The sequence below is a fragment of the Hoplias malabaricus genome, chromosome 4 (assembly GCF_029633855.1).
Source record: "Hoplias malabaricus isolate fHopMal1 chromosome 4, fHopMal1.hap1, whole genome shotgun sequence".
Lineage (NCBI taxonomy): Eukaryota > Metazoa > Chordata > Actinopteri > Characiformes > Erythrinidae > Hoplias > Hoplias malabaricus.
Window position 1 is genome coordinate 15,489,193 of NC_089803.1, and position 12,516 is coordinate 15,501,708.

At 41.2% G+C, this 12,516-nt stretch overlaps 2 gene segments (V, D, J or C); both read left to right on the forward strand.

Annotated features, from left to right (window-relative positions):
* Positions 1-6,559: 6,559 nt before the first annotated feature.
* Positions 6,560-7,972, forward strand: LOC136693720 (immunoglobulin kappa variable 3-15-like). The segment is given in 2 exon segments: positions 6,560-6,626; positions 7,077-7,972. Coding segments are annotated over 2 exon segments (375 nt in total).
* A 3,617-nt stretch (positions 7,973-11,589) lies between these two features.
* Positions 11,590-12,092, forward strand: LOC136694926 (probable non-functional immunoglobulin kappa variable 6D-41). The segment is given in 2 exon segments: positions 11,590-11,638; positions 11,755-12,092. Coding segments are annotated over 2 exon segments (387 nt in total).
* Positions 12,093-12,516: the final 424 nt, after the last annotated feature.

Consider the following 12,516-nt stretch of genomic DNA (forward strand, 5'->3'; position numbering starts at 1 on the left):
TAGGTCCGAGGCACTTGGTGGTTGCTGGAGAGTGGGCAGCTGGTCTGAAGCATGGAGCAGGAGCTCAACAGTCATCCATCAGTGTCCAGGTAGGCAGTCGTTTACTCTGAAAAATGTAAAGGGATGGAATTAGGTTTAAACTGTTTGGTGTTTGTAAAGCAGAAAATGTGAACATTCCAGAGTGTGGCTAATGACTCCGGCAGATCTGACTATGACAGCTTTAACTAAAAGGAGAGAACCAGAAGGACACAGACGTGGGAGCGTCCTGAAACACTGGCATCCCTCTGCTCCACTGTCAACCTTGGGAGGACCTATCTTCCTCTGGTCAATCTACCTACAAATTATTTACGAAAAAATAAAGATCCTATACCATCCCATACGACTGCTGTTATACTCATGTGTACTGATACAAATCACAGTATATATAATGTAAGCAACGATGATGACATTATTACTTTTCCATCCATTATCTGTAACCGCTTATCCAATTTAGGGTCGTGGGGGGTCCAGAGCCTACCTGGAATCATTGGGCGCAAGGCGAGAATACACACTGGAGGGGACGCCAGTCCTTCACAGGGCAACACAGACACACACACATTCACTCACACCTACGGACACTTTCGAGTCACCAATCCACCTGCAACATGTGTTTTTTTTGGACTGTGGGAGGAAACCGGAGCACCCGGAGGAAACCCACGCGGACATGGGGAGAACACACCAACTCCTCACAGACAGTCACCCGGAGCTGGAATCGAACCCACAACCTCCAGGCCCCTGGAGCTGTGTGACTGCGACACTACCTGCTGCGCCACCGTGCCGCATTATTACTTTTATTAATAATATTAGTAGAAACAATAATTAGGAATCCATAAAAGCTCTTTACTGTAGTGTGGGCCAATCCAAGGCAAGTGGCAGTAGTTAGAGCATGGGCAGCTGGTATGAAGCAGGGAGTGGGAGCTCAGTCATCCAATCAGCTTCTAGCCGGACAGGTAGGTGTTCATCTACTCGGAAAAAGGTAGAGGGATGGAATTAGTTTGTATCTGTTTGGGTGAATGGAAAACAGAAAATGTAAACATTTCCAGAGTGTGGCTAATGACTCCAGCAGATCTGACTATGACACCTTTACTAAAAGGTGAGAAACAGAAGGACGCAGATGTGGGAGCGTCCTGAAACACTGGCATCCCTCCATTCCACCTTCCACAAACCTGAGTGATCGCGTGAAGCGGAGGGATGACAGCACCAGCGTCTCAGTTTACTATAATTCCCTGTGTCCATGGACCCCCTGGATCTGCCGCCTCTATCTATTGGGAAGCATTAACTACTGAAGAATATATATATTCATCAAATGAAGTAGTCATTTAATGTCCACATAGACATATGTTATTAAGCTGGAGCATGACATGAAATGACCCATTGTTCTTTCATTTTTGCCTAGATAGGTTTTTGTCTCTGTGTGAATGGGATGCTGGGTAAGCTTTCCTGGAGGTAGCAAGACAGGATATCCTTACAAGTTATCTCTTTTTACCAGGACAGGAAATTAAGTAAAACAAAAAAAAAAGCCATAGTATTCACCTTATGTTGACACTGACTAAGCTATATAACCTGAACCTGAAATTGCGACTGTGTCTGAGTCCCGAAAATTTTCTGGAAGATCATTCCAGAGTTAGGGGCTTTATAAGAAAAAGCTTTCTTAGAAAAAGAAAAACCCCCAACTGAGGCCTTCTAAATTCTGGGAACTATTAAAAATCCAGTACTCTGTGAATTGTGGAGACTCATAATAGGAAAAGAGTTTAAGGATGGATTACTGAGTAAATCACACTGAATCAATGACAATTACTTATTACAAATTAGCATAATATTAAAGCCAACTACATTCTCTGTCCAACATATCAGCTGCATGGGCCACATATGTGCATATGTTATTTCTACAAGTATATCTGTAGTCCATATGTTGCTCTGCACACATTTTGTGCCAAATTTCACCTTGTACTGCAATGGTCGGGAGCAAATAATTGCAGATATGATTTGGGTAGTGTATTATTCTCAAAGCTGCAGTGACACTGACATGGTCGTGGTCATGTAATGTGTGCTGTGCTGGTAGGAGTGGATCAGACACAGCAGTGCTGCTGGTCAGAGATTGTAGACATGAGAAATACATTTATAATAATAATAATGATGATTAGGAAGAGCACCTATAAGATGTCAACCACCTCTTCATCAAATGTAATCTTTGCCTGATCAGTGAATATAGAGAAAGTAAATAATAAGGAAAGATTATTTACAGAAGTGAAATATCTGCTGAAATTTCTGTTGTGTTCTGAAGCACCACACGGTGGAATACAATACAGCTGAGCAGGAACACACCCTGGAGGGGGCGCCAGTAATTCACAGGGCAACACACACATTCACACCTAAGGATACTTGTGTTTTTGAAGTCACGATCCACCTACCAACCAGAGCACCTGGAGGAACCCACGCAGACAGTGGGGGAACACACTAAACTCCTCACAGACAGTCACCTGGAGTGGGACTTAAACCCACATCCTCCAGGTCCCTGGAGATTAATTCGTTTAACACTGGCACATTTTGTCACAGTTTAATCTAAAATAAAAATCCTAAATTGGAATCCCAAATTCCTTGAGTAAGAGTGATTGTAAATTCTGAATTTTCTTAAAGCCCTGCAACTAAAAGACTCAATTCCTAAAACCACTCCAGCTACTTACAGAACCTCACAGAAGAGCTGAGGCATTTCCACAAGACTTTTTTAGAATGTGTCCTTTTCTCTTTGTGCTCTGCCATGAAGTTCTTCCAGCAGAACACTTTTTACTATTTGCATTAAAGGTAATAGTATTCTTTAGGGTCAGTTAGCACATCCGTCAAACCGATAACATTTTGCAGGCTCTGATTAACAAATGTCAGATTCAGACTCACTGATACACGTGTCCATTCTCTAAACTCAATATGCATTTTAAATTTAAATATTCATATATGAGACCCAGTGTAAACTGACACTTAGTCTAAGAGGCTGAGAGGTGTGCCAGTTGTTATTTACTTCACACTGTGTGTGTTTGTGTGTGTGTGTGTGTGTGTATGTGAGAGAGAGAGAGAGAGAGAGAGAGAGAGAAACCTGGATTTGCATGTGTGGTTTCACACTCCTAGAATAGATCAGATCTTTGTGCAGATGTTCACTATCCCCCCTCATCTCACAGTCACTTTACAGGAACTACTCAGTGTTTCCTCCACTTCAGTTTGAGTTCATAAACCACTGACCCTCATTACAACTTTACATTACCACTCTCAGGCTTTTCAAAATATATGTTATACCCCTTTAAAAGTACCATATAACATGATTTCATAATCATAAAAGAAACACCCTCTTCACAGCTCCTCCGTGTGATCTGGAGGTGCAGGTGCCTCATGTTTGTAGATTAAGATCATGAGATCAGTAATCCAGGAGAATGTATGATCATACATCAAATCACTGAAGCCCTCCATAAATACAACAACGGACAGTGAATATGAGGAAGATATTTTATTTATTGATTTGTTCAACAATTCAAAAACAGATTCCATAAAGCAGACTGGGACGTATGTGCTCTAACACTTGGTCAGTGTTTTGCTGACCGTTGCGTGTGAGTCCTTGCTGGCCTCACAGATGACTGTGCTCTGTAGCCACTGCTGCTGGGTGAGGGTCAGTGTGCTGCTCCAGCTGTAGGAACCCCCGTCCTTCTGCAGAAGCGCAGGACTGTTACTGACCCCTGAGCTCTGAACGGCACCGCCCACCTTCCAGCTCAGCGTCCAGTCTGAGGGGAAGCCCTCGGAGCCCACACACAGCAGAGTCACCTTCTCATCCACAGCTGCACTGGAGGGGGGCAGCACTGTGAGGGTAGGTGCTTTGTCACCTAGAGGACACACACACACACATACTGTAAGAGTCTGATAGAAGGAGGTAGTTATCAGTCATTCAGAACTGTGATGCTGGTGGGTGTATGTCCAAAAAGGGGGTTTATTAGCAAAGACATCTAGCTGACATGTTCCATGGACGAGTTTAACCTTAGGCTTATGCCCAGCTGTTCTCAAACATCCCATTTGATTTCATGCACAATTAAAGGTCTTTATGAGTTCAGTAATTGGAAAGTTCATCTAAAACATTTAGATATATGGTATCTAAAATGTTCCACTTTTGTTACGAATCAAAAACCTCTTTCAGCCATGAGTTTATCAGCTACAAGATGTTCACTGACTGTGTTTCGTTTCTCTAATTCTCGACAGAGCAGAACAGAGTTCAGTGGAGCATGAACGTCACTTTCAAATTCATACACAACTGGTGTAGTAACTCAATAAATAATTAATGACAAACAACTTTGACTCAAACGCTAATGAAATTTCTTATTACTTTCCAGAAAAAAGCATCTGAAAGAGGATTGGATAAGAACTGTCTGATCTAATAAAACTTCATGATTTGACAGATGGTTCATAGGATTTTCATGCAGGGTCACACAGCTGTGATTTGTCACTCACACAACACTCACACTTGCAAATTAACTACAAAAACAGACAGGGATGATCTTTAGTGAATTCCCTTTTTCTTTTTTACTGTGGTGTAGTTGTTAGGTTTCGAAACATAAAAAACATAATTAGCGAAGAATATCTCAGAGAAGTGAGGTATTTATCTGCTGTTATTTCTCTTGTTACAACATTAACAAATACATTTTTCAAACATTTTTATTTATACATAGGCTGTGTGACAAACTGTCATCAAATAAATCACAATTATTATATTTATTCATTCTTTCTTTCATCTTTTTATGAATTCTAGAAGTTACCACTACCTCACAGTGTATATTTTTATGATAAAAATGAATCACATTTAAAAATATTTATAAATAAGAATGTGAATAAATTTTTTTTCAGCATTTTACACTCAGCAGTGGATTAAATACATTTAGAGTAACACCTCTGCTTTTTAACTCTTCTGATATCTACCATATGTTGAGAAAATTTAGTTGTGATCATAATTTAACATAACTATGATAATATTGTCACATTTCCCAGCCTTAAATAATAATAATAATAATCATTAATACTAATAATATTATTACATTTTAAACGAGTTGTGAAACATTTCCTTTCACGTAAACATCCACATGCAACATATAATAAATGTTAGAGCCACGGCTCATTCAGAAAAGACTTTTTTGAAAAGATTAAAAATTTGGAAATACTGTCACTTGATTTTGAACGCTGGTTTGTGTGTGTGTATATATACATATATATAAAGCATATTAATTTTTTTTATTAAGGGTTGCCAGCATATCTGTCTTGTTTATCTGTACTACATCTGTATGAATGCACATTTCTGCACATTTCCTTCTTTATTCAATAAAACAACTTAATAGTTCTTCAAAACCAGGTCATATTTCATTTAAATAAAATAAAAAAAAACAACAGGTAAAAAACCCTAAATTCTTATTTTTATAACTCATTCTTACAGAAGATTTCAGAAATTAGTTTTAATAAATATTTATATTTACTCACGTCCTATAGAGAGTCTGGTTCCTCCACCGAAAGTCCACCACAGTGATACAAATTCGTTTAGAGTCTGTACAAAAACCTCCTGCTCAAAATTCACACACACACACACACACACACACACACACACACACACACACACACACACACACACACACACACACACTGACTGTGCACTGTACCATAGGGAAGCCCAAGAGATTTCTGTATCATTAAATGATAAATATAGATTGATTAGCATTATATTAAGGTGTGTAATGTCATATTAACCTGTGATGACTATAAAACTAACATTTTGGACTCCAACACAAACACATTGACATTTTACAATAAATAGTTGAAAAAGGTTGGATCTAGTTTTTGCCATAATGTCAAAAACTCTAGAGCAGTGGCGGGCAAACTACGACCCGTTAGGCTGTTTTATCCTGCCCTCTGAGTATTTACACAATTGTCCTAAAACTGCATTAATTTCACCGTTTTCCTGCAATACCTTGCATTCAACTAGATGGTGCACTAAAGCCGTGTCTATTAGGTCTACAGATATTTGCCATTACCCGTCTGGATTCACCGATCTCGGCAGTGTGATCTAACCACTCGACTGGTTTAAGACGTCACACAGGCTCTTGGGCTGAAATGTTTCCCCATCCCTGCTCTAGAGTCTAAAATACAGATCCTCTACTGAAACAACTGATTAACAGAAACAAAAAAAATGGACAAACTCATACTAGTCTTTTGATGTCTATCTTATTTGTGTTACATCTGGTTCACATAATGTACCAGATACAATTGTAAAAAATAGATATCTGTACTGTTCAAAATACTACCTAAAATAATTGGTCATCTATTTTCGTAATATATAGTGAAAGAAAAATAATATAAAAGAGTGAGATTCCTGGTGAAGTTCTGTTCTGAGGGTGTTTTGCATCGACAGAGGACACGCTGCACTGAGAGTACCATGCTTCAGTGCTCTGGGAGTGTTTATAGTCCTGAGTTTAACACTTCATCACTGAGAGCTGCTTGAGAAACCTCTTCACCCACAGTAGCCATGACTTTAATCCCCATCTTCATCTGGACCCTGATCTTCTGGACTCCAGGTCAGACTTACACTCAGTGGACATTATATTCTCTATGTCGAAATGTTTACAGGCACCTGTCCATCCAGGTATTATTCTGAAATGAAGGGTATTAACAGAGAGTTTAGCTCCCTTTACTGTAGTAATAGACTCTACACTAGATACTGGTTCATTGTTGAGCTTTTGATTGCATTCAGCCACAGGAGTATTATAGCACTAAAGCTGTAGTCGCTGAAATGTATCAGGGGTTGGATGTTGGATGATTAGTTCTGATCCACTCCAACTCATCCCAAAGGTACTGTATTGAACTCCACTGCTCCACAGATTTTTTCTCCTCTGGCTTACGCTTGGTTTAGAGCGTGGAGACTTTAAGCTCATGTCTGACCCCTCCTTTCAGAGATGATGCAGAGTTGTTCACTTCTCCCATTAATATGTTTTTTGTATTTCTGTTCTTTTTGTGGTCCTCTCTAGGCTCCACTGCTCAGGTGACGGTGACTCAGACTCCAGTAGTTAAATCGGTTCTTCCAGGCGACACAGTCATTATCAGCTGTAGAACAAACCCAGCAGTGTATCAGGGCTGGGGCTACCAGCCATTGTCTTGGTATCTGCAGAAACCTGGAGAAGCTCCTAAACTCCTGATTCAGAAAGCAAATGAGTTAGTTTCAGGTATTCCAGCTCGTTTCAGAGGCAGTGGATCTGGAACTGACTTCATTCTGACCATCAGTGGAGTCCTGTCTGAAGATTCAGGAGATTATTACTGTCAGAGTTACCACAGTGGATATGTGTTCACACAGTGAAACAGAGTCATACAAAAACCTTCTTCAGTAAGAGACTGCACTGCAAGAGCTGAGTTGAGGATGTGAAACTGCAAAGTCACACACTAAAGACACACACTATATTTTACAAAGATCTACAATGGATTTTCAGATAAATAAAACAGTGAGTTTAGTCACATTAATGATGGACTAGGGGCGGCACGGTGGCGCAGCAGGTAGTGTCGCAGTCACACAGCTCCAGGGGCCTGGAGGTTGTGGGTTCGATTCCCGCTCCGGGTGACTGTCTGTGAGGAGTTGGTGTGTTCTCCCCGTGTCCGCGTGGGTTTCCTCCGGGTGCTCTGGTTTCCTCCCACAGTCCAAAAACACACGTTGCAGGTGGATTGGCGACTCGTGAATGTGTGTGTGTCTGTGTTGCCCTGTGAAGGACTGGCGTCCCCTCCAGGGTGTATTCCTGCCTTGCGCCCGATGATTCCAGGTAGGCTCTGGACCCCCCGCAACCCTAAATTGGATAAGCGGTTACAGATGATGGATGGATGAATGATGGACTAATGCAGACGTTCCCAATGCCAGTCCTGGAGATCCCACATTGTGCAAACCGCGCCCTGCATAATTGGCACCCTTGGTTAAGAAGTGTTCTTTGGCTTCTAATAAATACTTGTATTTATTTATTTATTTAATAACATTGGACATTAAAAAAAAGAGAAAAACATAAGCTTTAATTCAAGTGCCTTTATTTGGTGGGGAAAAAAAAAATCACACATTAAGAAATAAATCTTTTGAATGAAATCATGCGTGCCACAATTATTGGCACTCCTGGTGTTAGTAGTTTGTACAACCTCCTTTTGCCAACAAGACAGCACTTAATATTCTCCTATAACTCTTCACAAGATGGGAGAATACAGAAAGAGTGATCTTCGACCATTCCACTTTGTACAACCTCTCTAAATCTTCCAGAGTCCTGGATCTTCTCCTATGCACTCTCCTCTTAGCTCACCCCACAGGTTTTCTATTGAGTTGAGGTCTGGGGACTGAGGACTGAGGAGAGGAGCTTGATTGTGCCTTGTGAACCGATTGCGTCGATTTGGCCACATGTATATAGTCATTATCTTGCTGAAAGACCGAGTGACGACCCATCTTCAGCTTTCAGGCAGAGGCCACCAGATTCTGATTCAAAATGTCCTGATATTTCAAAGAGTTCATGATCCCATGTGTCCTTACAAGGTTCACAAGTCCTTTGGAGGAGAAACAGGCCCACAGCATCACCGATCCTCCCTCATACTTAACAATGGGCATGAGGTTTTTTTCTGCATATTCATCCTTGGTGTTACGCCAGACCCACTTAGAGTGTTTGTTGCCAAAAAGCTCTATCTTGGTCTCATCTGACCAAAGCAAATAGTCCCAGTTAAAATCCCAGTAATGCTTGGCAAACTCCACCCATTTAAGCTTATGAGTATAACTCAGAAAAGGCTTTCTCCGTGCATGCCTCCCAAACAGCTTCCTGAAAAGTAGAAAGCACCTGATAGTTGTTTGGGAGACCTCATAACCCCAAGATGCTGCCATTTGATTCAATTCTCTTACAGTGAGCTTTGGAGAACTTTTTACTTCTCTTACCATCCTTCTCACTGTGCGTGGTGGCAAGATACACTTGCGCCCTCTCCCAGATCTTTTAAACTTTTTTGATGATTGCTCTGACTGTAGATAAGGGTATCTACAGGTGAGTGGCTATTTTCTTGTAGCCATTGCCTGATTTATGAAGGTTGACACACATTACTTGAATAGTGTGTTTTCTTGTGTTTAAGAGTGAGTAAGAGAAATAGGCCTCTGTGTAACGCCCAGGGAAACAGGAAGTGTTCAAATGTTCAAATACATTTATTTCAAAGAAATTGTTAATGGTGCCAGTAATTGTGGAATAGGTCATTTTATGGGAAATAATTATTTCTTCGTCTGGATTTTTTCTTTCTTCTTTTTTCACCTGAGTTGAAGGTTGCTTTTTTCTACATTTATTTCAGAGTGAGATTATGCCTCGGCAATAAAAAATGTATTATATATATATATATATATATATATTTGAGGTGCATTTTTGTAGGTGCTGATCAAATGGACAGTTTCCAACTTTGTGATTTACCTTTATTGGGATGGAGGAACAATCAAAGGCACACGTGTCTCTGTGATGAGACTCGTAGGTGGGCTTTGGAGGTCCTGGTTTGATAATGGTTTGTACTTTGTCTAAAAAGATTGAGAACCATTGCTCTAAAGAAGAGAGCAGGCACATGCACAGATAGACCCCTAGTGGTGCTCAAGCACCTGCTCTTTTGCCCTGAAAAGAAGAGTGCCATTTCTGCTGAAGCCCAATTTTTTCTTCATTCATCAATAAATAAAAATAAAAGTTACCCTCTCTGTCATCAACTCCCCCCAAAAATGTTTTGATATCTGACGGGCATTTATTTGAGTTCTTGTGAGAATTCTGCCTAGATCTGATCCACGGCACACACAAGCTCCAACCTTGCCCCTCCCTCCTCCTCATCAGGTTAGCACTCATGCAGTGCTGAGCACCAGGCCAAACTGCTACACACTCCTATGACCTACAGCATCAGACATACAGGTAATGACAGTGTTTGTGCATTCCCTGACATTGTTTGATGCAAAATTAACCACAAACGTAAACATTATAGCGCCGCTGAATACTTTACGTGGCTATTGGCCAAACGTATCTTTAAAAAAACTAAATAAAACGGTGGGGCGTTTACACGTCACACCCGCCGAAAATGCTTGTCTATTGTGGAGTTATGTAATATCATATATTTGGGAGTAAGACCACGCCCCAAACTCCTCCCCTCAGCCCTATACATACCCAGCAAACTAATTTCTGCGTTGAACAAACTTGCACCCACCTCCACCCCGTCTCCACCCTTTTCTTGTATTCATTTATTCAACGGTGGTCCGGCTTCATACGTATTCATAAGCCACCCTCAAATCCTCCTCAAAGCCTCGTGAGTTCACCTCCCTGTTCCAGCCTCTACGGGTGTGGTCTGTATTAGCAAAACAGGATCCATGCATCATGCATAGCCTACAGGTGTTGTACTCATGTGTCATAAAATAAGTGCAAGTTAGGCAATTTGATAATTTGAGTTATTTGATTAGATGTGGGGGTGGCACAGTGGCGCAGCAGGTAGTGTTGCAGTCACACAGCTCCAGAGGCCTGGAGGTTGTGGGTTTGATTCCCGCTCCGGGTGACTGTCTGTGAGGAGTTGGTGTGTTCTCCCCGTGTCCTCTGGGAGCTCCAGTTTCTTCCCACAGTCTAAAAACACATGTTGGTAGGTGGATTGGTGACTCAAAAGGGTGTGTGTGTGTTGCCCTATTCCTGCCTTGTGCAAAATGATTCCAGGTAGGCTCTGGACCCACCGCGACCCTGAACTGGATAAGGGTTACAGATAATGAATGATTAAATGTGTATTGATTGTGTTAACAAAAATGCATACATTTTTTAAATATACTACATATTTTTTAATTTTATGAGTAATTTTTGTGATGGGTGCACTTTTTTGTCTTAAAATTTGCCCCCAAAAATATCTGTGCACTTGCCAGGAGGAGAGAGACATGTGAGGAGTTTGAGGAGTGATTACTGAGTAAATTCAAAAATCACTGATTTATGATCTTGTGAATTATACATCAATCAGCCATAACATTAAAGCCACCTCTATGTTCCTGCCCTCATTGTCAATTCTAACAGCTCCACTGACTGTACACATGCACTGGTAGATCCATAGTTACAGACTGCAGTCCATCTGTTGCTCTGTATGTGCTGTTTGCCCCATTTCACCATGTTCTTCAATGGTCAGGACCCAAAATGTCAGATATGATTTTAGGTGGTGGACCATTCTCAGCTGCAGTGACACTGAAGTGGTGATGATGTGTTAGTGTGTGTTGGGCTGGTATGAGTGGATCAGACACAGCAGTGCTGCAGGTAAAATAGTGTAGAAACAAGCAGGTCATTTTTAATGTTTGGCTGCTTAGTGTTTATAATAAATGAAGGATGATTAAGAGAAGTGAGATTTCTGGTGAAGGTCTGTTCTGAAGGTGTTTTGCATCGACAGAGGACACGCTGCACTGAGTGCTCCATGCTTCAGTGCTCTGGGAGTGTTTATAGTCCTGAGTTTAACACTTCATCACTGAGAACTGCTCCAGAAACTTCTTCACCCACAGCAGCCATGACTTTAATCCCCATCTTCATCTGGACCCTGATCTTCTGGACTCCAGGTCAGACTTACACAGTGAAGATTCAGTTTAGAGAAAGTCCTCAAGAGGTTCTTTAAAATATTATTCATAATTTTAATTATTGTGTAAATTAGTTCTCCTTCATGTCTGTTTTCCAGAGTCTGCTGGTCAGGTGACTGTGACTCAGACTCCTGCAGTGAAATCTGTTCTTCCAGGAGACACAGTCACTATCAGCTGTAGGGTCAGTCAGGCAGTGTACTATCACAGCTCAAATGGCCACTACTTACACTGGTATCAGCAGAAACCTGGAGAAAATCCTAAACTCCTGATTAAACTCGCGAATCAGCTCCAGTCTGGTTTTCCAGCTCGTTTCAGTGGCAGTGGATCTGGAACTGACTTCACTCTGACCATCAGTGGAGTCCAGACTGAAGATGCAGGAGATTATTACTGTCAGAGTTACCATTATATCAACAGCAAGGCTGTGTTCACACAGTGAAACAGAGTCGTACAAAAACCTCCTTCACTCCAGCTGCACAACTCAAACATCATCAGTTCAGTGAAGTCGCCCCCTGCTGGTCGTTCAGTAGAAACTGATTCTTGTTGTAACTCCTGATGTCCATGAAGTGCTGGACAGTGTAGAGATGACCACAGCTGAGAAGAGTAGTCCAGACCTGCTTAAAGAAGTCAGGTTATAAAATCTAAGATAAAGCACAGTGTTATTTTAATTTTTAACGTCTGCTTCCTCTCAGAGAATTCGAGTTCACTTTCACAGACTGCATCTGTTTAAACATGTGAGTGATGTCCTCTTCCTCTGACTCCAGCTCAGTGTTTAAAGCCTTTAGGTCACACACAGCTGCTCTGTTTGATCAGTTCTCAGACTTGAACCCAGAGGTTTCCATTTTAAACAGATTTGGGTGTTT